The following is a 26247-nucleotide window of genomic DNA, read 5'->3' as shown; positions in this document are numbered from 1 at the left end:
GCACTCTGGGACATTCTAGACGCTAAAATAACACACGTGCATGCCGAAGGGATAGATCTCATGAAAATTTAGGAACTTGCCACACCTAGGTGACTGTACCTTTGGGGGGGTTCAGTTCTCTGGAAGTGCCAAGACGTCCCCTCCAATGTGAAGGACAAGTTTTTACACCTCAGCACCTCAACACTGGAAGAGTACACATATTTTGATGGGAATATCAATCAGGCAACTGTCTAAACTGGAAAGAACAGCAACATAAGATCTTTTCAATTAAAAGAAGTCCAGGGAATTCCTTGCTGGTCCAGTGGTTAGGACTTCATGCTTTCATTGCCAAGGGCCTGGGTTCAATTCCTGGAGGGGAACTAAAATCCCACAAACCACACAGTGTGGAAAAAAAAAAGTCCAGAAGTAAGAAGTGCAAGACTGCTGTGGAAGTCTCAAAGTTTCAGCAGGAACTCAAATCCTTTCCATCTTTCTGCTCTGCCATCATTAGCATGCCTCATGATCCAAGATGGCTGCAGAAGTTCTAGCCATTGTCTTCCTATTATTGGCAGGAACCAGGAGACTGGGCCAGGATTGGGTGGGATGGAAGGATAAAAGGATACCCTGCAAGCCACCTAACAACTTCCACTTACATCTCATTGGCCACTCTGTCTACATGGAAAGCTGGGATAAAGGAGTAGAAGGAGGAAAATGAAGGAACAGAAAAAAGGAAAGGAGAAGAAAAGGATATGACATTGGGCAGGTAACATCATCTCTGACCAGAGTTCATTGAGTGTGCTGAGCTCATTGTGTGCCTGCTCGGTCGTGTCCGACTCTTTGCGACCTCATGAACTGTAGCCCACCAGGCTCCTCTGGCCACAGGATTTTCCAGGCAAGAATACTGGAGTGGGTTGCCATTTCCTCCTCCGGGGGATCTACCTCACCCAGGGATCAAACCTGCTTTCTCCTGTGTCTCCTGCATTGGCAGGTGGATTCTTTACCACTGAACCACCTGGGAAGCCTTGAATGTGCTATTCTTATCTAATTAGTAAGAGACCTAAGGGTTTGCCCACTTTGAATGTGCCCCAATTTGAGAAGATGATTTCGCTGAGGCTGCAGTAAAGCAGTTCTACCACTTGGCACTTATGCCTCACTAAATCCAGTGGTGCTTGGTGGAGATGGTGGAGCTGTCATGGGTGAACGAGATAGGAGGGCCCCAGGTTCTTGGAGCAAAGCCACATCATCTTACGAAATAAGTCATGATTCTTTGAGATGCGAGTTTTGACTTGCCACTGGGCTCCACTTCAGACCGTGCGTAAGACCACAGGACACTTCACGACTATGTGATCTGAATGTCCCATTACAGATTGGGTGACACAAAGCCATACAGTGGGGTGCACCCAAGAATAAACCACGATCAATGGGAAGGGGTGGGCCTTGAGCACAGGTGAGTTGCCTGAGCAGGAGGGTCACACTCTCAATATGCCAAGTCACAGCTCCCGGCTTCCCCATCTTCAGCCTCCACCTGTGACCTCAAGATTTTTAGGACATTGTCATTCCCATTCCACAAATAAACCACCTGAGTCACAAGGGCGGTAAACAACTTCCCCAGGTCATCCAGTCAGTGGAAGAGCAGGGACCCGAAGCCCAGACCGCCACAGGGACATAGGATAGCTGGTCTTGGAGCAGGAAGATGGACACACCCTCGGGGGGGACATCTGGGGTGTGAGGGGACAGCCAGTGTGAGGGGACATCTGGGGGTGTAAGGGGACAGCAGATGTGAGGGAACATCCGGGGGTGTGAGGGTACAGCAGGTGTGAAGGGATATCCAGGGTGTGAGGGGACATCTGGGGCATGAGGGGACGTAAGGGGTGTGAAGGGACAGCCAGTGTATGAGGGGAACATCCGGGGTGTGAGGAGACAGCAGGTGTGAGGGGATATCCAGGGTGTGAGGGGACAGCGGTGTGAGGGGACAGCAGGTGTGAGGGGGCAGCAGGTGTGAGGGGACAGCTGGTGTGAGGGGACATCTGGGGCGTGAGGGGACATCCGGTGTGAGAGGACATCCGGGGTGTGAGGGGACAGCAGGTGTGAGGGGACATCGGGGGTGTGAGGGGACATCCGGTGTGAGAGGACATCTGGGGTGTGAGGGGACAGCAGGTGTGAGGGGACATCGGGGGTGTGAGGGGACATCCGGGGTGTGAAGGGACATCTGGGCTGTGAGGGGACAGCAGATGTGAGGGGACATCCAGGGTGTGAGGGGACAGCAGGTATGAGGGGACATCCGGGGTGTGAGGGGACATCCGGGGTGAGAGGACATCCGGGGTGTGAGGGGACATCTGGGGCGTGAGGGGACAGCAGGTGTGAGGGGACATCTGGGCTGGGGACACCTAGGGGTGTGAGGGGACTGCCGGGCTTTGAGAGGACATCCGGGTGGAGGAGCATCGCGTTGAGAACATCCGGGGTGTGAGGGGACATCCGGTGTGAGGGGACATCCGGGGTGTGAGGGGACATCCGGTGTGAGGGGACATCCGGGGTGTGAGGGGACAGCAGGTGTGAGGGGCCATCCAGGGTGTGAGGGGACATCCGGGGTGTGAGGGGACATCTGGGGTGTAAGGGGACAGCAGGTGTGAGGGGACATCCGGGGTGTGAGGGGACATCTGGGGTGTGAGGGGACATCCGGTGTGAGGGGACATCCGGGGTGTGAGGGGACATCTGGGGTGTGAGGGGACAGCCGGTGTGAGGGGACATCGGGGGTGTGAGGGGACATCTGGGGTGTGAGGGGACAGCAGGTGTGAGGGGACATCGGGGGTGTGAGGGGACATCTGGGGTGTGAGGGGACAGCAGGTGTGAGGGGACATCGGGGGTGTGAGGGGACATCTGGGGTGTGAGGGGACATCCGGTGTGAGGGGACATCTGGGGCGTGAGGAGACATCTAGGGGTGTGAGGGGACAGCCGGTGTGAGGGGACATCCGGGCTATGAGGGGACATCCGGGCTGTGAGGGGACATTGGATGTGAGGGGACAGCCAGTGTGAGGGGACAGCAGGTGTGAAGGGATATCCGGGGTGTGCGGGGACAGCCGGTGTGAAAGGACAGCCGGTGTGAGGGGACATCCGGGGTGTGAAGGGACATCCGGGGTGTGAGGGGACATTCCGGGGTGTGAGGGGACATTCCGGGGTGTGAGGGAACATCCGGGGTGTGACGGGACAGTGGGTGTGAGGGTACATCCAGGGTATGAGGGGACATCCGTGGTTATGAGGAGACATCCGAGGTGTGAGGGGATATCTGGAGTGTGAGGGGACAAGCGGGGTGTGAAGGGACATCCCAGGGAGTAGGGAATATTCCTGCGCGGGCTCTTGAGGACCCGGAGGGCGGGGCCGCAGTGGCAGCCGGGACTACCTTTCCCAGCAGGCGGCGCGCTATGCGTCACTTCCGGCGGCGCCCGCGGCGCGCGTGTGGGAGTGGGTAAGAGAGTGTTTACTTCCGGCCGCCGCAGCCGCGGGCTGAGGGCCGAGCAAGTCGGGCGGCGGGCGCGGCGGGCCCCGCGCAGCCATGGACTGGCTCATGGGGTGAGTCCGGCGGCGGGGCGGGCGGGCCGGGCCGCGGGGCGCGCCGCGGGCGGCACCGGTCAAGGACATCCTAACTGGCGGGCGAGGGGCGTCCCCGGGTCAGGCCCGGGGCCGGGGCTCCCTGGAGCGGGTTCGGGGCCGGGCCGGGAGCGGGCCCGCGTCCGGCCTGCAGTCGAGCACTCGCGCGGAGCGCCGCGTCCCGGGAGCCGGACCGGGACCGGCGGCCACACCTTGCTGCTGGTTGTCGGCCGGCGGGGCATGTCGGACCGGGGCTGCTCGCCAGTCCGCGCGGGGAACTTGCTTCTGCAAGAAATAACATTGATGCCGGCAGAGGACCGTCCCTTTAAAAGGAAGGCAAAGGAGCAAAACAACCCAACTCTGCCAGCGTCCGCCGGGCGAGGTCGGCGGGCAGGGTGCGCTCGGCGCTTCCGCGGGCGGCCGCCGCAGGGCGGGGTAGGAAGGAAGCATCAGCACCGGGCCCGGGCTGGGCTCTCCCTCCCTCGGCGTGTGTTGGGCTTGCTGGAGGTTAGGTAACGTGCGGAACGTCACGTCGTTCTCCACAAGTTATTCTACCTGCCTCGGTTCTTTTTTCTTCTTTTCTTTCTTTTCTTTCTGTTTTTTTTTTTTTTCTTTTTACTTTTTGAGGATGGAGAAGGACAGGCACTTCTCACCCAGTTGGGCGGTCCTTCGTCAGCCTGGCTCGAACGTGCACAGCGCTCCTCTGGAGTCAGGGTAGTTACTCTAGGGCCTCGGGGTGGGAGTGAGGGAGCGCTTGCCTGTTGTTGGCCGGGGTGGGTGGAAGGCTTGTCTGGACACCGAAGTCCTGGAAGGGAGATGAAAAGTCCCATGTACGTTTCATGTCAGTGTCTATCGGGCCCTTGCAGGCACAGGCAGAGTGAAGGGCGCTGGCAGGATAATCAGCATGAGATGAGTGAGACCCTTCCCAACTGGCAGGTTGGCTGCAGTCTAGTGAAGGGGGAGACCAGGGGCGACCAGACAGCGCGAGGGAGGAATTGGAAGGCCAAAGACAGGTGCTGAGTGTGTCGGGGATGACCTGGAGCCAGAGCGCAGGGGCCTGGACGGCATGGCATTGTGGGGCGAGGCAGCTCACCTGGTTTCTTGCAGAGGTGGGACTCCCATCCCAGCCTCGCTGCTCAATAGCTGTGTGACTTTAGGTGGTCACTTCTTCTCCAGACCTTTTACAAAGTCATCTGTAAAGTGGGAGCCAGGGTCCTTGTCACCTGGCACTGTGGAAGGGTATGCTGAGGTGACAGAGCAAAGCGTGTAGCACAATGCCTGGCACTGGTGGGTGTATAAGTAGAGGTGTTCACCGGAGGGCAGACAGCTGTGTTTATTCTGAATGGTGGGTGCTTGTGTTCTGCCTTTATCAGGAGAGATGGCCTCCTGCAAGTCGGTTTCAGAGGAGTAGACTACTGATTGGCTGAGTTGAATTCGCAGGCCTTCGTATCAGAGGGACCAGCCTGATCAGCGGGGTTACTGAGGAGGCAACTGATCGTATTCTGCCTGTTATTCTGTGCTTGTGTCTGTAGGAAGCAGGTACTCTGTCCCTGGAAACTGACTGGCAGTCTGTTTTTTCTAACTGCCCAAGGTCTGTGCTTTATGGACTTTATTGTTATCATTGTGAACAACCAGAAATTTAACACAGCTGTTCTTGAGGCCCCTGTCAAGACTATGCAACCAGGTGGTCATCTGGGCAAGGTCAGCAGACCACTTATTTCTTTGCGCTTGGTGGCCGGTGCCCGTGTTGGAGGAAGACAGTTTTGAAAGGGACCGTCTTGGAGCTGATGCCTCTGTGGTCTCTGTGGAGGGAAGGAGCCCTCGCTGCCGCTTGTTTATAAAGTAGGCAGTTCTAAAGTGACTTGAGCTCTCCAGAGAGAGGTTAGGATGGAGTTTGCTTATCTGTGTGTGTGTCTTTTTAAACTTGATGGACTGCGGGTCGGATTTGGTGAATCATGAATTCTTTCACATCTCCTTAGCTATGAACCCCCTGCTCCTCAAAAAAAAAAAGAAGCCGGAATAATCTCAGTCGTCAGGTTCTGATCTTCTTGAGAACGTGTTTCCAGGGTGGGTGTCCTAGGACTCTAGAGCTGGGAGGGCTGGGGTATCCCCTTGTCTCTCCCACGACTTTATTGACCATCTGCTGTGACGTAGGAGGCTGCCGAGGCCCGAACTTCACAGCCACGGGGGACGTGAGCAGTGCAGACCCCGGGCCTCCCACCCTGCTCCACCTGCCGCTCCCCCGGCGCCCCTCTGAGGAGAGCTGACCAGAGGCAGGTGAAGGGTCTGGCTCCTGCCGACACCTTTTGCGCGCTCAGTGCTGGGGCTGCAGTTGGCCAGGTTGCAGCCTGGAAGAATCGAGGATTTGTGTATGTGTGTTTTACTGTTTCTTGATATTTTTGTTAATTCACACCATTCGCTCTCAACCAGGTTGTTTGGAATAGTTTTCATGTTTTTCCTGTTTTTTGTTCTTTTCAAAAGAAGGATTTTCTTTGCCTTCATTCATCTTGAGTGACAAAGTGTGGACGCAACTGGAGCGGCGAATGGGGCGCCCTCCTCCTCTTCTGCACGCCGTCCTGACCACAGGAGAGGCTGACAGACGGTTCTGTGAGCTTGCATCTTCCCCGTCACTGCAGGGCCTTGCTGAGTAACGCTGGCAGCCTTATCTTCAGCTCTCCCTGCCGTGGGTGAGGAAAGGGAGGCCTGCAGGAAACCTGCTCGGGGAGCTAGAAATGAAGCCAGCATGTTATAACTTGCTGCTGGGCTTTGCTGGGCTCACTTGCAGGAGAGCTTTGTGCCAGGCAGCTCACATCCGCTGTCTTCCTGTGCGTTTCCTCTGCTTGGCATTGAGCCGGCCGTTGAAGTCGGTGCGTGGTAGCTTTGTCCCTCTCTTTTTACGAAAGTAATTTCTAACTTGAAAAGGGCCGTGACTTCTTGTGTGGGTCACTTCTGTGGTCCTTGTCCTTTCTGGACAGTAGCTGGCAGGCTCTCACTCTCCTCGCCCAGAGCAGAAGCTGCATGAGCTGGGGCAGTGAGGGACCCACCCGACAGAGCGTGGTGGTTTGAGGCGCCTTTTCCTCCGTCCTTCACTGGCAGTGGTGGGCATCTAGGAGTGGTCGATAGCAGTGCGGTTTCTGTTTTACCCGACAGAACCACTCCAGAAGCTTCCCAGCGAGCATCTGGGAATGCAGGAGAGGAAACACACTCCCCTCGCTTCTGCCTGGGGGGGCACAGGGTGAAGTTTGCAGGGACCTGCCTGCCAGGGCGGGGCCCGTGCACCCCGCCAACCCCTGACTGGGGCAGCTCCCAGCCTTGACGTCGGCGCCTCCTGTTCCTCCCTGGAGGCAGAGGAGGTGGGTGAGGTGCAGGGTAGGGCTTCCTGGCTCTCCTGGCCGAAGAAGATCGGCTCCTAGATGGGTCACTTACTCCAGAGGGTGATGGGCTTGGCGCTCTTGGGCTGTGCCTAGGGTTTGCTGTGCAGACAGGGCCTTTCGGGCCCAGTGGCTCTGCCCGCAGGCCTCGTGCTCGAGTGAAGCGGACCCAGTCCTGTGGTTGCCACCTCTGTGGGTGTCTGAACTGGGTGTTGATGACCGTCCCTTGGCAGTTTGCCTCTGAGGAGGATGTCGTGGTGGCTGGCTATCAAATCGGATCATGAGAACACCCAGGCTGAACTTTAACAGCCTCATGGAGGTGTAATTTACATACCATAAAGTTTACTTGCATTTGGTGTACAATTAAGTAATTTTTAGTAAAATTACAGAGTAGCATGACCATCACCACAGTTTAGTTTGAGAACATTGTGGTCACCCGAAAGAAACCTGGTGCTCGGTGGCTCCCTTTTCCCACCCCAGCCCTGGGCAATAACTGCTTTATGGTCCGTGTCTGCACATCTGCCTGCTGGGCCGTTTTTGTAGAGATGGGACGGAGGCACAGCACGTGGTCTTCTGTGACCCGCTCGCTCATCTCTGCTGTAGACGTCCTTCATGCTGTCACTGGTCTCAGCTGTCCTTTTGTTGCCAAGTGATAATCCGTGGTGTGGAGATTTGTGAGTATCGCCTCTTCATGGACACCTGGACTCTAACTGCTTTTCACTGGTCCTGAGAGATGTTGCTGTGACCCAGCCTCTTTCAGCCAGCCGTGAGCTGGACGCTTCCCGCCGGGAGACCTCCAGGTCCTGCTGTATTTGCCGTCTGGCGTGGGCCGGGCCCTGAGCCCAGGATGAGATGGAGAAGATAGTCTGTGCTGTGTCAGGCTGGCGCTGGGGGCGCTGAGGGCCCGGCAGGTGGCTTGGGAGGGTGCGTAGGAGCTTTCCAAGTAGGAGCGAGGGAAGGTCGTGTCCTGGGAGGAGAATGGCACATGCAGAGGCACCGCAGCAGGAGCAGTGTGACCCCCGCCTGCCCGTCCCGGAGCAGCGGCAGGGCGTGCGGCAGGTAGGCCTGGGCGGGTGTGCTGACCCCTTCAAGGAGAGCCGTGGTCATGTAGAGCACACTCTCTCTCTCTTTTTTAAAAATTATTTATTTTTGACTTCACTGGGCCTCTGTTGCTGCACATGGGCTTTCTCTTGTTGCAGAGAGCAGGGCATGCGGGAGCTTAGTTGCCCTGCGGCCTGTGGGATCTTCCCTGACCAGGGGTTGAACCCGTGTCCCCTGCATTGGCAGGCGGGGTCTCAACCACTGGACCACCAGGGAGGTCCATGCGGAGCCCTCGTGGAACGAGCCCCATGTGTCTGCACACTTGGTGGTGACGCGTCATTTCTCACATGTCCTGCTTGGAGGGTCTGCAGGGAGCCCTCGCATGAAGCGTCCCCAGGGCTGTGCTGCTGGTGAGAGACTGGCGGACGGGAGCCCAGCAGAGCCACAGGGAGCCTGGTGGGTGCCGGGCAGGGCCCGCCTTCCGCCTGGCAGATGCCCCTGGGGCAGCCGCAGCGCCCCGTTCCAGCCATTGGCCTTGCTTCTCACCCCTGCCCCTGGTGGGCTCACTAAGGCCCTGTCTCAGGATGTGGGAAAGCTGGGTGGCACCGGGGCACTGGCTGCCGGGCTTGTCCAGCACTCGTGCCGGCCTGGGAGGTACCTGCTCAGGCGGGTGCTGGCGGCCGCCTCTGTGTGGATGCCTCTGTAGATGTTCTGCCTGTACCAGCCTTTCCCATGCCACCCTTGCCGTGTCCTGGAAACTCGGCTGTGCCCAGACCCACGTGGTTTTGTCAGGGAGGGGTTTAGGGGTCCGAGAGGGAGGCTGAGCCTGGGCGCAGTGTGCTTGGCAGAGTGCCCTCTGTGCCTGTGTTGAGCGCGTTGGCCCCGCGAGCTGGTCTCAGCGCCCAATGGCGACTTCTGTGCATGTCCCCCCAGCAGTGGCTGCGTCTGGAAGAGGCGGCGGCGCGTGCTGTTCCCAGCTGACTTGGCTGGAGGGCCTGCCCTTCTTTGTCCCCCTCGTGTTTGTTTCTCTTTCTGCCAGGCATTTCTCCGGGCCCGGGGCGCCCCTGGCCCTGTGCAGGGCTCTGCCACAGGATGGGGCCTGGGGACAGTTGGAACCGGAGGGTAGACTGTGGACACTTAAGGTGAGGAGGGGCTGGCGCGGGGCTGGGCGCTGTGGTTCTCTCTGAGTGGAGCCGCATGCCTTTGGGCCTCAGCCATGTTCTCCGCATCGCCTGGTTTTCTTCTCTTTGAAGAAGTCTCCTTGATGGCGGGAAGCGTGGCTGTGTGCGTGCGCCTGCGAGTGGCCAGGCCTGATGTCCCCCTGCCACTGCTGGCAGGGCTTCCCCAGAGGGTGGGTGCAACACTGGGAAGTGGGGCGGGGTCCTGTGGGCAGTTGCGTGAGAGCCATTTAGTGGGGATTCTGGAGGGTCTTTGAAAACTTTCTGTTTGAGCTAAGAGCTGGGGGATGCGAAGGGGCTCAGGGCCCAGATGGTTTGGGGTTTGAATCCCGACTGCAGCTTCACAAGATGTCCTGTTTCACTTTCGAGAGCCTCAGTTTCATCCTCTGTGAAATGGACGGGGGATGAATAGTAACCTTCCCAGCGGGTGGTGGGTGGGTGTTCTGCGTCCACATGGAAAAGGCCCTCCATGCCCTCGGCGGTGCCTGTGTGCAGAGTGTGGGTGAGGGCGCTGCATGCCAGGCCCCCAGGCCCCCTTGTCGCCACTGCCCCCCTCCCCCTGCCCTGCCGTGCTGCTGTGGCGAGCAGCTGCCCTGGTCCCGGTGCACGTGGCCCCCTTCTGCAGCAGGCCCAACTCCAGGGTGACCCAGGCGGGGAGCGAGGGTGCAGGGGCTCTGTGCCCTGAGGTGCCTGATCCCAGCCCCTGCCGGCCGTGCCCTCCATCTGTGACCCTCCCACTGGCTGCCCCTGCCAGTGTCCAGTGCTGCTGGCCCTGGGCTGGTGCACCTGGACCGCTCTCCTATCCCCCAGGTGCTGCGGGAGCTGCCCAGCCACTCCTTGGGTCTCCTCTCCCCCCAGGTGGTGGTTGCGGGTATGGAGGTGAAGCTGCTGTGGCGGCGTGTCCTCAGGTCCGCGCCTTCCGCACTGAGAGTCATCCTGGGTCACCCCAGGGATGCGTGCTGGGGCTGCGGGGCCGCCTGCAGCAGGGCTTTCTGCTGGCTCTGTCCTCACGCCAGCCCATTCGGGTCCCAGGCTTACCTCCCCCATCAGTGTGGTCCAGCTCGTGGTGGTCATGACTGGCCCCGCTGGTCCGTCCCCCAAGTTCCTGGGGGCGTCTCAGAGGGAGGGCAGAGGAAGTGGTTATCACCTGTCCCAGCTGCCTGTTAGTGAAAGAAAGTGAAAGTGTTAGTTGCTCAATTGTGTCCAGCTCTTTGCGACCCCATGGTCTGTCCATGGAATTCTCCAGGCAAGCGTTGGGGATAACCTTTTAAGGAAAAGGTAACTTTTTTCTTCTCCCAGGGATCTTCCTGAAGGAAATGGCAACCCACTCCAGTATTCATGCCTGGAGAATCTCATGGACAGAGGAGCCTGGCGGGCTACCATCCACGGCGTTGCAAAGAGTCAGACATGACTGAAGCAAGTTAGCACAGCCACCCCCTTCTCCCAGGGATCTTCCTGACTCGGGGATCGATCCCGGGGCTCCTGCATTGCAGCAGATTCTCTACCGTCCGCGCCACCAGAGAAGCCCCCAAGGATAGTGGAAGGGGTCGCCGTTTCCCACCCCAGGGGATCTCCCCATCTGGGGAGCCCACCTGCGTCTCTCACGCCCCCTGCGCTGCAGGCGGGTTACCACCGAGCCCCCGGGAGGCCCATCTGTGAGGCGCATCTGAGACAGACAGGCCTCCGGGCAGTGGCAGGTTTCATTCCAGGGGGTGCCTCCCCCTTCCTGCCAGCCTGTGGGCTGACCTATGCGACCCCAGCACAGGGCCTCTTCCTGTAGGGGTGCCTCTGCTGGACTCTGTCTCCCAGCTGGGGCTGCAGGGGAGGGTCCTCGCCGCTTCTCCAACTGAGTGTGGCCTTGTCTGCCCCCACTTCTGGGCTGACTCAGTGGTGTCACCCGGAGGTCCTCCTTGTGGCCACGGGACGGACACTCTCTGAGAAGAAGATGTCTGAAGGCGTGGGGCACACACCCCCTCCCGGCCCTTGCTGCCTTGGTTGGTGTGTGTGTACGCTGGGCTGGGAAGCCATGGCTTCGGAGCAGAAGGAAAAGGTGGAAACCTGAAAGGGGCTTCAGAGTGGCCGGCCTGCTCCCTCTGGACAGGACTTGCCGAGTCTCCAGAGCCCTTATTTACGCCTGCTCAGAGACCTTCATGCTTTTCACTGGTTTGGGCGAGCTTACCTCGTCAGGCCCTAACAGCTGCCAGGGACTGGGAGTGGAAGGTGGGGAGCTGGGTGGGTGGGGGGACCCGGTTTGTGGCCTTTATTATTGTTCAGTTGCTAATTCGTGTCTGACTTTTGGTGACCCTGTGACTCCAGTACACCAGGCTTTCATCTCCTTGACTATCTTCCAGAGTTTGCTTAAACTCATGTCCTTTGAGTCAGTGATGTCATCCAACCATCTCATCTTCTGTGTCCCGCCTCTCCTCCTGCCCTCAGTCTTTTTTAGCATCAGAATCTTTTCCATTGAGTTGGCTCTTCCCATCAAGTGGCCAAAGGACTGGAGCTTCAGCATCAATCCTTCCAGTAAATATTGAGGGTTGACTTCCTTTAGGATTGACTGGTTTAATCTTGTAGTCCAAGGGACTCTCAAGAGTCTTCTCCAACACCACAGTTCAAAGCATCAATTCTTTGGCACTCAGCCTTCCCTATGGTCCAGCTCTCACATCCATACATGACTGCTAGAAAAGCCGAAGCTTTGACTATATGGACCTTTGTCAGCAAAGTGATGTCTCTGCTTTTTAATATGCCGTCTAGGTTTGTGTGCACAGCCTGGCCCTCATAAAATCCTTCATTCCCCTTCCCACCCGTAGAAATGGGATAGAGCCAGTTTCCTTGCCATGCTGGGTGGAGGGTGTGGTTCCACACAGCCCAGAGGCCCCTGGTACAGGGGCAGCCCAGGAAGACTGGAGAGGTTGGCATCCTTCTTGTGTCCTCATGTGCCAGGTGCTGGTTAGGACCAGAGGGCTGTCTTGAGGGCATTGTCAGCCCTCTGGAAACTGAGCCTCTGAGTCTCTCAGAGAGGGACTTGAACTGCTGAGTTTCGGGTTCTTTCCTGTGGCCCCTCATTGATGCCGTGAGGGACCTGGAGACCCCGAGCAGGGTGGTGCCAGGTTGCTTTCCTTGTCTGTGAGCCTGCGCCTGTGTGGGTCCAGGGCTGACTTGCAGCTGCTTTTGGCTCTGCAGGGCCGGGTGCGTTGGCAGCAGGGCCTGGGCCCTGGGTCGGGTGAGGGGTCCTCCCGTTGGCCTTGCCGCAGCCCCAGGAGCAGGCTGCCTGCCAGCGGGGCTCCGCGTGGGCCGTCTCACCTTCCAGCTGGGCAGGGCCTGGGGCTGTGCCCTGCTGGGGGTGCCGCCGGGTGCAGGTGGGGAAGGTGCTGGCTGGTCTGCGTTGGCCGTGGAGGCGGGGGTGGGACTGTCCCCTGGCTGGGCTGGGCACATGGCCTCCGTTGTCATTCGCAGGCCTGCTCTTTGCAGAACCGTCTGGTTGCTTATGACTGAGCTGAGTCCTTGCTATGATGTTGGCCAAAAAGTTCCTTCAGTTTTTAAATACTAACAAAAAACACAGCTTTTAATTTTCACCCAGAACTTTATTGAACTGTTTTGTTCCACTGCCTTCTGCCATTTTTCAGGTAGTAGAACAAAACAGCTTCATGATTTCATCTTTCTAAAACTTCTTTATCTTTTTGAGCAAAGAACTGTTGCAGGTGCCTTTCCACAGTCTACCAGGGAATTGAATTTTTTTCCATTTGCAGAATTTTTAACGACCAAATAAAGGGAAATCTGAAGGTGCAGTGTCTGATGGATATGGAGATGAATTGGAACCTCCCAGCCGAGCTATAAGAGGTTTTACCTGGTCATCACAGAAACACGTGGTCCTTCTGGCCAGCCCAGTATTGTAAGGGGATCTGATCCCACGTGTTAGGATGAATAGGACTTGTTCTTAAAGAGACAGGGAGGAGCAGAGACAGGAACTGGGAGGTGCTAGCTCCCAGCTAAGGGCGCTGTCTCCCCGGCCTGCCCAGCTGTGTCTCCCTTGGGCGCGGGCTCTGCTGCTGAGAGGAGAGGGGGTGCAGCATGCGGGAGCCCCAGCAAGGACCCCGAGGGGCAGCTGTGTGTGCGTGTGTCCAAGCCAGGGGAGCCGGGGCCCGAGTGTGCGTCTGCGGGCTGCACCCCAGCAAGGCCTAGGGCTGGACCAGCGCCTGTGCCCCTGCCCTTCTCCTTCCTGGCTGTGTGTGCACGTGGGCACGTGTGTGCACACACACACACACACACACACACACACACACTCTGTGTTGGGACTGTGCGTGCCATTTAATTGATTCTGTCGGGAAAGGAATTCGATTCTCGCTGCCCTCCCAGAGTGTTGGGAGGCCCTTGTGCTGGGCTTCCAGTCCGGGCCACGTTTGGTCCCTGAGGCCGTGGAGAAGGCGGCAGGCGTGGGGCACATGGAGAGCCTGGGGCAGTGTGGTCCTCCGGGGAGCCCAGGTGAGCTCGCGCAGTCCCCGGCCCCTCGGGTGTTGGGAGCAATGGTGGGAGGCAGGGCTGAGCTGTCCCGAGGGAGAGACCTGTGGACACCTTGCTGCCCACTTCCTGGTCCTCTGTCCTTTGGTCTTTTAGCTTTTGAAGGTGATGAGTGAACAAAGAAGGACTCAGCAGGAGGAAATGCAGGCTGTGGCTGCCCCGGGCGTGGATGACTCTCTTGGAGGACCACGTCCTCTCGGAGGACCTTCTTGCTGGCAGTGTGGGGCGGTTGGCGGTGTGCACGTCCTCCCTTGTCCGGCTGGCAGCGTGGTGTCCGGGCGCGGGGCCAGGGCTGCCCATCTTCCTGAGCATCCCTGGCACGGAGTGCGTGCTGGGGTCCGCTGGGCCATGGCTTTTTCCCAGGACAGGGCTCTGTCCACCCCCCCGCAACCCCCGCCCCAAGAGGAGGCGTGCCTCTGGCGGCCCGGTGAACGTGTGGCCTCCCTTCTGGGCTGCTCTTCTCTCCCAGAATACGCGTGGCCTTGGGGCGTCGGCCCCACGGGCTCTGGTCACGGAAGAAGCGCCAGGAGTGGGACTCGCTCCCACCCCCGACCCATGCCGTCTGTAGTTCAGGTCAGCTTGGGGTCACGGCTACTCCCTGAGCCCTGGTACCCCATGGGGAGGCTCCAGCCCCAGCCCTGCAGACTGGTTCTGGCTGGGAGGGGTTTTCTGGGAGGCGCCTGCTGTGTGGCAGGTGGTCTCGTGACCGCGGTCATGTTCACTAGCTTCAGGGACGTGGACGTGCTCATGCCTACCAAGCGCTGAAAGTGCCAGGGCATGCGGTGAGGTCCTGAGGGTCCTGCCTGTCATCACAGGCTGTCCCTGCCTTCCCTGCCTGGCCCGCTCCCGCCTTCTGGAAGCAGGACGTTGGGCTGGGTCCGTGTGGCACTGTGCAGAGACCTGGGTCTGTGGGTGCTGTCTGCAGCCCCCACATGGTGCTGCGCTGTTGGGAGGAGACCCAAGCGCTTCTCCGGACGTGGGCCTGCAGCAGGGCCCTTTGTGATGAAAACCGTTGTTTTCAAGTACATTCTCTTGTTCCTGCTGGAAGGCCTCCTACCTTTTTGGCTGAAGAAGTGCTGGGCTCAGCTGAGTTCTGTTGAGAGCGCTGGCGTTTATAATTCATACAAAAATAAATGTGTCCTCTTGTTGTGACCTTGCTGGCTTTCATGCACTTCCTCCCAGGCCAACCGAGAGTAGTCGGGTTAAACGGTGCACGATTGTCAGCCCCACCAGGCTGGAAGGGCCCGGGAACCTCAGCCTGTGCGAGGACGGGGAGATGCTGGGGCGCTGTGTGTCGTTTCTTCTCGTTTGTTGCCTCCTCATTGGACGTGTGGGTGTAGGTGGGCGCATTGGTGGTTTGCGGGCCCTGAGTCTGAACTGTCGCCAGGAAGACAGCGGGCCCTGGTTCACAGCAGATGGCCACTCTCTTGTGAGATGGCGCCATGTAAGGCTGCAGCCCACCACCTGCTGTGGGGCCCGTGGAGCTCACGTCCACTCACGCACCACCCCGGACCCTGCCCAACCATCGAGCTGGGTTCCGCCGGGCCCACGTGGCCGTCCGCACGGTATGGGGACCAGCCCAGGGCCCTCTGCCCCCGCTCGGCTCCTGCTTGGGGGTTGAGGCAGGTCTAGCTCCCCTCCCAGCTGGAGCTCCCCTGGGGTGCAGGAGTGCTCATGGGACCTGCGAGGACCCTTTGAGGACGGAGCAGCAGGGGCCTGACGGGGTCTGCTTCAGCTTCCGCCCCACCTCGGGCTGGCCTCCTCCTGTCAGCACAGCCAGAACCCGTGGGCACAGGGTGACCCGGGGCCGGCATGGCTGGCCCTGCATGTGGTGGTCAGAGGCCCTGCCCCTGCCGCCTCACCGCTGGGCTCCAGGCCTCTGTCTGCCTCCAGCCGGGTGACCACGGCTGCTCTCAGGTCTCCAGGCCTCAGTCTGGCCCCCCGCCTCCCCCGGGGGCTGTGGCCCCTCGCTGGGAGGAGGTCGTGTCCTGGTGTCTGTTCCTGTCATGCCTACAGTGGTGGCTGTGTTGTGGGAACAGGCTCTGCTGCGAGGGTCCTGGTGACCATGTCTCCACAGCGCCCGTGCCCTGCGCCTCCCAGCAGGGAGGGGAGAGCAGGGCTGGCTGCGCGGCTCTGTTTTCCCAGTGTCCATGGGCCTTACGGCGTCAGCGCGCATCAGGACACTGGGCCCGCAGACGTCCCCAGCTCTCTGCTGATTGGCTGTAATCGGGGTCACAGGCCCTCCGGTAGCACAGCTGATGGGAGAGCAGCGGTGATCACGGGTCCCTCCGGGAGCTGAGTGACCCGCCGGGGGCAGTTCACAGGTAGTGCCACAGTTTTCCACCTCTCATGTTTTTCTCAGAAGTCTGGGTCACTTGGTTGCTAATGAAAACAATAAAATGTCCCCTAAAATGAGGTTTGGAGGGGTCTGGGCTAGAGACTGCACCCTGGTCTTCATGTCTGGGCTAGAGCCTGTGCTGGAACAGGCAGGGTCCTGACTGACGGCCCTGGCCATGGGACCCGATCCAGGAGTCACTTCTGGGCGGTATGACCACACCAGGGTCACGACTTCCCTGGGCTCCCTCCAGGCGGGCCTATGGTTCCCTGGGCTGACCCAACTCCAGGGCCTCAGGCCCTCCTAGACTCAGGCACCCATGGGTGGGATTGGGGAGCTTACGTCTTTATCTTTGGTTCGCATCTTCTGCAAACCAGCAGAGTACTGACCGTGTCGTACTCCTGCCCAGAAGACCTTCTGGACCCCCTTGTCTGAGGGGTGGAGCCCTCGTCTCCCTCCATCCCCCCCCCACCCCCACGGGTGCCCGTTGCACTGAGCCTCTGACGCCAAAAGCCCTGCCTGTGCTCACGCGTCTCCTTGGCCTGGAGACCCTCCCGTCTGCCTGCCTGACTCCTGTGTGCTTCTCTGGTCACGGGCTTTTAGAGTATTTGACCTCCAGCTTCAGGGCCCAGACACAAATGAGGGCAAGGATCGGGCTTCCCAGCCGTCTTCTTAAAGATGCTTGCCGTATCCATAAGAGGAATGAGGGGGGCGTGCCTGGCAGTCCAGTGGTTGGACTCTGGCTTCCACTGAAGGAGCTTGGGGCCAGTCCCTGGTTGAGGATCCTGCATGCCACATGGCATGGCCAGAAAAAAAGAAATTAAGAAAATGATCCCATTTCCAACAACATCAAAAAGAATAAAATATTTATGAATAAACTGAGGAAGTGAAAATTTTGTATGTTGGAAACTGTAAGACATCAATTAAATTGAAATCATAAAAGATACTCTGTGTTCATGGATTGGACGAACTAATATGGTTAAAATGTCCACACTATCCAAAGTAACCTAGCGATTCAGTATAATCACTATCAAAATTCTAATGGCATTTTTCACAAAAATATAAAAAATGATTGTAGAATTTGTATGGAGACACAGAAGACCCCAAAGCAATTGTGAAAAAGAACAGAGTTGGCGATAGATATCACATGCAATGATTTGAAACCATGTTATAAAACTGTAATAATCAAAACAGTGTGGTATTGGCATAAAAACAGATGTAGATCAATTGAACAGAATACATAGCCCAGAAAAAAAAACAAACAAAAAAACCCCACGTGTATATGGTCAGTTAATTTACAACAAAGGAGCCAAGAATATACAATGGGCAGAGGACAGTCTCTTTAGTAAATGTTACTGAGAAAACGACATGCACATGCAAAAGAATGAAACTGGACCACTGTCTTTTGCCACATAAAAGTGAACTTAAAGTGGATTAAATATTTGAACCTAGCACATGAAATCATAAAACTTACAGAAGAAAGCATAGGCAGTATGTTGACAACGGTCTTGGTGATGATTTTTTTTTTTTTTTTTTGCATTTGACACCAAAAGGAAAGGCAACAAAAGCAAAAATAAGGGGGGCTACATTAAGTCAAAACCTTCTGCTCAGCAAAGGAGACCATCAACAAATGAAAAGACAGCCTAGGGAATGGAAGAGAATATTAGCAGACCACCCATCTGATATGGGGTTCATGTCCAAAATATACCATGAACTAAAGTGTACAAAAGACCTAAATAGACATTTCCCAAAGGAAATACACAGATGGCCAACAGGCACATGAAAAGATGCTCAACATCACTAATCATCAGGAAAACGCACGTCAAAACCATACTGAGATATCACCTCACCCCTCAGAATGGTCATAAAAAAGACGAGAGGTCTCAAGAGTTGGTGCAGATGTGGAGAAAAGGAAGGCTTTGTGCCAGGTTGGTGGGAATGTCAACTGGCACAGCCACTGTGGAAAACAGCGTGGAGGGGCCTCAAGAAACTGAAAATGGAACTAGTATCTGATGCAGCAGCCTGCTTTTAGGAGTACATCCAAAGGGAGTTGTTTTCTTGAAGAGCGTTCTCTACGCCTGTGTGTGTGGCGGCACTAGTCACGGTTGCCGAGATAAGGGAAGTAACGTCAGTGTCGATTAGCGGGCGAACGAGTGGGAAAAATGCGGCCCCTGTGTGTGCACACAGAGACCTCTAAGGAAACGCCAGCCTCCTGGGGAGGCATGGTGCACGCGGCCCCGGCAGAAGGCACGTCCAGACCCCATCAGAGAACAGAGGAATGGGCAGGGGCCTCCTGGCAGTGGAGGATGTGCCCCCAGCCCCTGAGGAGAGCCTGGCCACGCTGCTCGTGGCTGTAGTCGAGGGGCCGTCCACAACGCGAGACTGCCCATCTCTGCTGGCCTCGTGTAAGTGGGCAAGCACACGTACAGAGATGCCCTTCACCCTTAGTGAGCACACGTGTAGGCTCCGGCCTTCCCGAAATGTGGGCCGAAGCCCTACTCAGGTTGAGGCGTAGGGCAGCGTGGATGAAACAGGGAGGAGAGGCTGCCGGGAGCAGCCAGGCTGCTGCTCCAGGGCCAGAGGCAGAGAGGCTGGGAAACAAGTGAAGTGAAGTGAAGGGTGCTCAGTCGTGTCCGACTCTTTGGGACCCCGTGGACTGTCCATGGAATTCTCCAGGCCAGAGTACTGGAGTGGGTAGCGTTTTCCTTCTCCAGGGAGTCTTCACAACCCAGGGATGGAACCCAGGTCTCCTGTGTTGCAGGCAGATTCTTTACCAGCTGAGCCCCCAGGGAAGCCCAAGAATACCAGAGTGGCTAGCCTATCCCTTCTTCAACAAGACGGTCCTATACAGACATCGGCTGCGTGAGCGACTCAACCTGTTTCTTACTGAAGGATTTTGAAAGCAGCCTCTGTTGATGATAATCAGTAAGACCCTTCCTTTTTGTCTGCTGATTCTGCAGTATTTAGGTTGAAGCTGTTTACAAGAGAAGGCTGCTCCCCTGCTCCTGTCTGTAGGCCCTGCCTCTGCTCTGGGTCGCTGGGTGGTGGCATTAGAGCCCCTTGATCTGATTGTGAGGTCAATGGGCCAGTGTCCACTGGGGTTTCTGGGCAGGCTTTGCTCCAGCGTGCTTCCTTTCCCAGCAGACCTCATGTGACCCCGCTGGTGACCCTCCCAGTAGAGGCCTCACGCATGCCCTGGTGGGGCCCGGGCTCTCCCCGCGGCACCCCCTACAGGTTCCCAGGACGTCCTAGACGCACTGGTAGCTTCTCCTTCCATCCCATTCAGTATCTCGTTCTTCCCTCCTTCTCCACCGGGTGGCCAGACGTGCCCAGAAAGGCCCCGTCCCCGTGCTCCTGCAGTGTCGGGCCCCTCCAGCCGTCCCTCGTGTCAGCGCCCCTTGCTGGCCGTCCCTCTGGAGGCAGGCAGGGAGGGCTCACGTCTGTGAGTCGTCTCTGGGGCCGGCCTGGGGAGGTGCCGACTGCAGCGTGCACCTCGTCCGCCTGCTGCCACCCCCAGCCTCACGCTGGCATCCCAGAGAGACCACACGGTCCTCCCCACACAGCAGCCTGCCCTCGACCAGGCCTCTGCTGAGACAGGTCTGCCTGGCCCTCTGCCTTGGAGGGGAGCCGAGGCTGCCTCTTTGGTGGGTCCCGTGTGGTGTGAGCAAGGACCGCGCCCTGCAGAGCTTCCTGTGAGCCACTGGGGTCTGAGGTATGGCAGCAGCCCCTCTGTGACGGGAACAGGGCAAGTGCTGGGCTCCATGCAGCTCAGGACGGGGCAGCTTGCTGCCTCCCCCGGCTCAGCCACCCTGGTGCCTGGGGACTGGGGAGAGGGAAACACACCCTCGGCCTCCTGAGAGCTGACAGCCCGCTGAGGGAGGCCCCGCCGGGCCGCTGCACACCGCCTCTCGTCCCAGTCCCCTCTGGTCCACGGGGGAGATGTCCTCCTGGGCCGTCGTGGCCCGGGGCCTGTCCTCAGCGCTCAGAGGAGATGGCGTGAGGCGGTGCCCGCCTCCTGCAGCGGCCACAGGCAGGGTGAGAGCGCGATCTGCAAAGCCCGACGTGACCTCTCTGAGTGCCGGCCAGAGAACCTCCCTTCTCGGAGCTCACGGTCTCTCTGGGGTCCCCGCTCGCCTCCCAGGTCGGAGTTGGACACATACTTCTGTTCACTGTGTGTCTTGTTCTCTCCTCACGGGGTGAGGGGGAGAGAGCAGGTGTGAGCCTTCGCCTTTCTGGGGTGTGGACACAGTGACGAAGGCTGCAGGCCAGCATTGGGGCGGCCTGGGGCACAGGGGCTTTGGCCGTGACGCCTCTGAAGAGACACTTTCTCCTGTCAGCCCTTTGGTTACCCCACATTAATATATACAAGTCCGGATAAATGCTTGATTCCTTGCGTCTACTTACCAGCTCTCAGAATCAAGTGTTGATTCTGTGACGCCTTCTCCGAGTAACCAAGAAGGTTTAAAGTATATATTTCACTAAGAATTCATTGATTAAAACAGTCTCGGTCTTGGAGGATACCGCAGCTCTCATCCTCCTTGATGGTCACTTTGCCCCATCTGTGGCCTCTGGGCGTTTATTCAAGCTGGTTCCAAGCCTTGTGACAGGGACTCTGGGGGCTTTGGAGATTGTCCCTGCTCTCTGCTGTGACAGCGAGGCCCTGGCTAGAGCCCGCCTTTCCTCCAAGGAGCCCTGGTTTCTTGTGGTGGGAGTGGCTTGTAGAGACCACATTCCAGGTGCCGGGGCGCCCACTGCTTTGGGGTGGTCATTGTCTCTGGGGCTTCCCAGGGAACAGACCATGCGTGGGAAGACAAGGTGCCCTGGAGTCATGCTGGCCCTCCCCATTCCACTGCAGGGCACAGGGCTTTCACGGAATACCCGGCCCATGCTGCAGCCGTCTCACCACGCTGAGGAGCCAGGTGCTCCGTCGCCTGCTGACCAAGCCCCTTGACTCCTCCTTGTCTGGACAGGGGACTCTCCTGACAACCCAAGGCGGTGCTGAAAGCGGGGGTGGGAGCAGGGGGTTTCCTGACCACCCTTCAGTCACGTCTGGCTGTTCCATTGTCACTGGGGTGGGTTTCTTCCCAGGAGGTTCTGCTACTAACCGACTGTATGATTATAGATAGCGGTTCTCTGCTGTCGGTCTGAATCTTTGTAATTCTGATTCATGATTATGGTGGTTCTGTCCTGGCTTTTTAAATTTTCCTAATGTTCAGAACAATTTTGGAATTATAGGTGATAGTTTTTATTTTCAGGGATAGATCTTTCTGGCATGCTGTCCTGGTATAGAGGATGTTCTAATTCTTACTTATTCATTCTCTGTGTTGTCTTTTTATTTTTTGAAAGAGAGCTCCACTTTAAAAAACAACATTTATTTATTTTTAAGTTTATTTCTGACTGCGCTGGGTCCTCATTGCTGTGTTTGGGCTTTCTCTAGTTGTGGCGAGTGTGGGCCACTCTGGTTGCCGTGTGCAGGCTTTTCATCGTGGTGGTGTCCCCTGTTGCGGAGCACAGGCTGTCGGTGTGCGGGCTTCAGGAGTTGCAGCTCGTGGGCTTAGTAGTTGGGGCCCCCACGCTCCAGAGCACAGGCTCCGTAGTTGACAAACGGGCTTAGTTGCCCCTCGGCATCGGAGAGCTTCCTGGGTCAGGAGTCAGACCTGTGTCTCCTGCATTGGCAGGTGGATTCTTATCCTCTGTGCCACCAAGGAAGTTCTCTGTGTTGTTTTTTAATAACTTTGAATCAGACCACCCATCACCCTTTCTTTTGATCTCTTTTTAAATAGAGTGAGTTTTCTTGTGTGTGTGTGTCTGTGTATGTTGGGTGGCCTGCTCTAGCTTTTTTAGTTTTGTGCTCTAGAGGTCCCACTTCTGTTGTTATCAGAAGTGACAAAGTTGGGCCAGATTGGCCTCCCCCAGCCAGGCTCCCCCTCGGAAAGGAGCTGTGGTTGGTTGGCCCTGGCTGGCCCATCCACAGCATCAGACCTCACCATGTAGGGGTCCACCCGAGCCCAGACGCCTTGATGGGCACCTTCCTTGCTTTCCAGGAGCCTGTTTTTGGTGGCGGGCTCCCTGGCATTCACAGAGCCCCGTGCCTTCCTTGCTGTCTCCGCTCATCGAGCCACCCCGTCGTGTGGTTAGCCTCAGTGGCTGTGCCCGGGGGCAGCCTGCTCAGCCCCGTGTGAGGGCCTGGGCATACAGGTCCACTGTGCCCCACCTCTTCTGCAAGGTCAGGCGGGCTGCTCTGCCTTCTGCTCTAGGCTGAAGGCCCAGCCTCGCCGCCCCTGGGCTGGGCCTGCCTTTGGGGAACGAGGTGTGGACTCAGCGGCTCTCCTTTCCGGGGTTACCATGGTCTTCACCTCCTCAGCCAGCCATCTGTTTATGCGCCGAGATGTTTCCTGTGAGTGAGGACATCAGCAGGGGGCACTGAGCACCTTCTCTGCCCGTGGAGGGAGTCCTGTTGGGTGGACTGGCCTCAGAGCCAGCAGAGGTATCCCCCTGTTGTCCCCTCATCTCTCAGCTTCCTTTTTTTCCGCGTGAGCAGCAGTCTCCTCCTCACCTGCCTGCTCTGCCCAGGGCAGCCGTGATCACAAAGCTTCCTGACCCACTGTAGGCCCTGGGTTTGGGGCAGCAGGGCTTTGATCATCTGTATGGGACAGGCAGGGTTTCCCTGGGTGAGAGGCCGGGGTCGGGCCTCTGAAGGGCTCCAGATCCAAGGAGACCTGGAGCGGGGAGCCTGATCCGGAGCAGAGAGAGCCGCTGGCCCAGCACCCACACCCAGGTGCCAGGGCGCAGAGCAGCCAGCGCCAGGCTCGAAGCTGAGCCTAGGTTCCTGAAGGGAACCAGGTCCAGCAGGAAGGCCCCGGTTGGGCCTGCTCCCCAGCTCGAGGTTTTTCTCATCGACCTGTCTTGACTCTTAAACTGCCAAACCCACTGGATCTGGAGAATTGCAGGCCTGGGAAATGCAGGCCCAGTGTCACACTGGAGCCTGAGACGGACACAGAAAGGGAACCACGGTGCCCAGGTGGTGAGCTGGATAGCGGGACGGGGCGTTGGTGTGTCAGTTCTGTAAGGTGTGTTTGGGAAAGGCATTTATTCATTAAGTGGACACTGAATAACTGTCTGGAGTAGAACTTGAAAAGCAGGTCTAAAAACAGCAGCCTTTGTTTGAAGTTCACGGCCAGCCTGTGGAAACACGGATTCATTGAACACACTTGAGGGCATCACGCTTGGAGAGCATTTCCCGTCGGCTCTGATTTTAGGCACAGCTCGGCTTTTCTCAGGACGGTCTCCTCAGCACTGTCACAGACCCCGGTGCTCGCCACGCTGCCCGCACCAGGCACTCGTGTGCCCCCCTGCAGGAAGGACCCCCTGTGCAGACCGCCGCAGACGGAGGGCCAGAGGCAGAGGCAGAAGTCTCTGGTCCAGTTGTGATGATGACCCCTAGTAATGCATCCTGTCACGTGACCTAGAGCGCGCTGTATGCGCATGTGTGTGGTATGTGTGCGCACGCCGCGGGCAGTGTCCGGGAGGGGCTGAGACGCAGCCTGACCCGGCCTTGGAGCCAGTGCTGTTGGGATGGGCGTGAGCCAAGCACAGTCCTGCCTGGGGGTCCCTGGGCGCTGGGCCCTCGAGGCGCCGGCCCCTGGGCGATCCTCCACAGTCCCTGGCGGCTGCTGTCTGCAGTGAAGGGGGCGGCACGGGGCCCCGGCTGTGCTGGTGCAGTCCCTCCCCCCGGCCTCTCCTCGCGGGGGGCCCCACACCTCTTCCTCTCTCTGAGCCCCTCCCTGGGCCCCCACAGAGCTCACCGCAGAGCTCGGGGCCCTTGACTTCACATCCTCCACTCCCGGAACCTAGAGCGGTGAGGCTGTGGTGATGAGGAGAAGCAAGAGCCCTGGAGAAAGCGAGGTGCTCAGATGTCTGTGCCCGTGATTCTGTCAAGAGCATCACATGTCAGCGCGTGAGGAGAGGCTTTTCCCAAATTGAAGTCCCGTCTCACGTCCCTCCTCGGGCCGAGCCTTACCCTGAGCCTTCGTGGCGCCTGCCAAGAGCTGCAGGGTCTTGGAGGGCTGCTGCGCGGAGACGTCCAGCCCGCAGGGCCTGGTGGTCCCATGCCGATGGCTGGGAGGCTGCGGGGCCCCAGCTCTGTCTCCAGCCCCTCTCCCTGGCCCGGCCCAGGACGAGGTGGCGTGGAGACCATGGAGAGGGGTGAGCGGCAGGAGGGTGGGTCTGTTCTGGCTCCTAACCTGCTATGGCTCCGCACCCCCGTGGCCGTGTCACTCGTGTGAGTGTAACAGCCTGCAGTGGTCATCTCCTGGGTGTTGTCACGAGCAGCCGTTCCCCTTGCTGATTGTTCTCAGGAAACCGCGGCTGGTCCACGGGGTCCCGCGCCTTCTCCTCCTGCTGACCGGCCCTGCCTTGGCTGTCTTTTCTGGTCCTCCGCGTGCAGAGTGGAGCGTCACTCCCGTCATGGCGTTTCTTGCCAGTGGGGCTGAGCCTGCTGCGTTTTTATTGCCTTTTTTCATGAGCCTTCCTTTGTGAGCTGCTCGGCAGGGCCTCGGGGGTGCCCTTGGGGCTCACGTGCCCGCCGTGGGGAAAGGTTTTGCTTGCCCCTTCCCTCAGCTGCGCTCACCCTGCCGAGGGCCTTCGTCCGGCGGCAGAAGCCGGGCGTCAGTCAGGTGGAGCGAGACCTCGGAAGCAGTGGTGCTTGGCGCCATGATGGTGCCGCAGGAAGATTTCCTTTTCTTCCCACGGCCACGCTTGCTGGAGGGCCATCCTTGCCTTGCCACCTGCGTTCTGCTCCTGTGGAAACGCTCCCTCACGCGGTGTATCCTGGGGGCCCAGGCTGGGCAGAAGCTCTTAGAGCCAGAAGCTTGCTGGATCGCCCCGCAGCTGTCCCATGGGGAGGGGGCGCGCTGGGAAGTGCTGGCCGCTCTCTGCCCCAGCCCACCCAGCCCGCTCTGCAGGCCTCTGGGCTGGTCTAGGGGCACCCAGAGGTACCCAGGAGGCGGTCGGACCCGCCTCGCGGTTCTCCTGTCGGGGGCGGGGGTGGGGAGGCTGCGGTAGCTCTTTCCCGCACTTGCTGGAGGAGGCGGGAGGCTCTGCAGGCTGAAAGCGCCGTTTGTGGCTCCTGCGTCCACCAGAGGGCGCGCCGGGCACGGAGGCCGCCCGAGCCCCGGGGCGGGGCTTCAGACCCCAGCGCTGGTGGGCGGAACGGTCTCCCTCTGCCGCTGGGCCCCGCGTCCGCACGGGCTGTTGGGTGCTGCTGCTCCGCTGGGTGGACGTGACACGGGGTGGGCTTGGTGGGAAGATGGGAGCCTCGGGTTTCCGGAGCCTGCACGGGATTCCCGTTCCCACCTGCGTGGGGCGGGGGCAGGGTGTGGGGACGGGGGCTCCCGGCAGCGTCAGTGTTTCAGTGTCTTGAGTGTCTGAAAGGTGAAGCAGGTGTTCTGTTGGCTCCGCTGGCCCCACTGCTGGCCTCCTTCATTGTATCTTGCCTCCTCCACCCCCCCACGCCCCCCACCCCCGCCACCACTGGGATCCTGTTTGAGGGATTCTTGGCAGTTTGTGAGCACCCCATGTCTGGAAGCAGCCCTCCAGTGACGGCGCTCGGGGGCACGTGTCCATCTGGTGCCCCGTGCTCTGGGGAGCCCTGGCCACCACCAGGGGCTGGCTGCAGTGACTGCCGGTGTTTGAGCAGCTGAGGGCCGCCAAGGCCAGGGTCTGCGTTCTGCCGCTCACTGACCTTCAGTGAGGTTCCTGTCAGTACTTCTTAGAATCCTCATGGAAACATCGACCCCAGGCGGAGCACACTGCCCACTTGTGCCCATTCTGCCACAATGGCCTGAGAACGGGGCAGGCCATCCAGCACCCGGGACTGCGCCTGTGACCTCGGCGGGGGGGCGGGGGCGTCTCTGAGCCACACAGCCCTCCTCCAGGAGCTCTGGTTTCAGAATTTCCAGGGGGGGCAGTGGCTGGTGGTGGTGTGGTCCTGTGAAGGCAAGGTGCCCGCGGGGCCGTGAGCACAAGGCTCACCAGAGCCGCTTTCTGAGTGGATGCGGGCGCGCCTGCTCCCCACATTCCTGTGCAGGCAGGAGCCTGCGTTCCCAGCCCTGGCCTGGCTCCGGCTGGACCTGTGCTTTGTCCTGGCCTCTGGGCGCGTCTCCGTGAAGACACAGGTGTCCATTTGGAGGCCTTGGACAGGATGCGCGCGGCCCACTGACCCTCAGGGCTGGGTTCCGGG

The 26247-nt window shown here is 58.8% G+C and overlaps 1 protein-coding gene across 2 annotated transcripts in view; it reads left to right on the top strand.

Annotated features, from left to right (window-relative positions):
- Positions 1–3419: 3419 nt before the first annotated feature.
- MOB2 (MOB kinase activator 2) overlaps positions 3420–26247 on the top strand; it is a 52478-nt gene continuing 29650 nt past the window's right edge. Inside the window, exon 1 of one of the 2 annotated variants that reach the window (XM_043451961.1) lies at positions 3420–3546. In XM_043451961.1, the coding sequence (XP_043307896.1) occupies positions 3530–3546 (17 nt within the window). In that variant the 5' untranslated portion in view covers positions 3420–3529. The remainder of the gene's footprint in view (positions 3547–26247) is intronic. The other variant, XM_043451959.1, reaches the window with a different exon arrangement.

The sequence above is a fragment of the Cervus canadensis genome, chromosome 29, assembly GCF_019320065.1.
Source record: "Cervus canadensis isolate Bull #8, Minnesota chromosome 29, ASM1932006v1, whole genome shotgun sequence".
Classification (NCBI taxonomy): Eukaryota; Metazoa; Chordata; class Mammalia; order Artiodactyla; family Cervidae; genus Cervus; species Cervus canadensis.
This window is presented reverse-complemented; position numbering and strand designations above follow the sequence as displayed.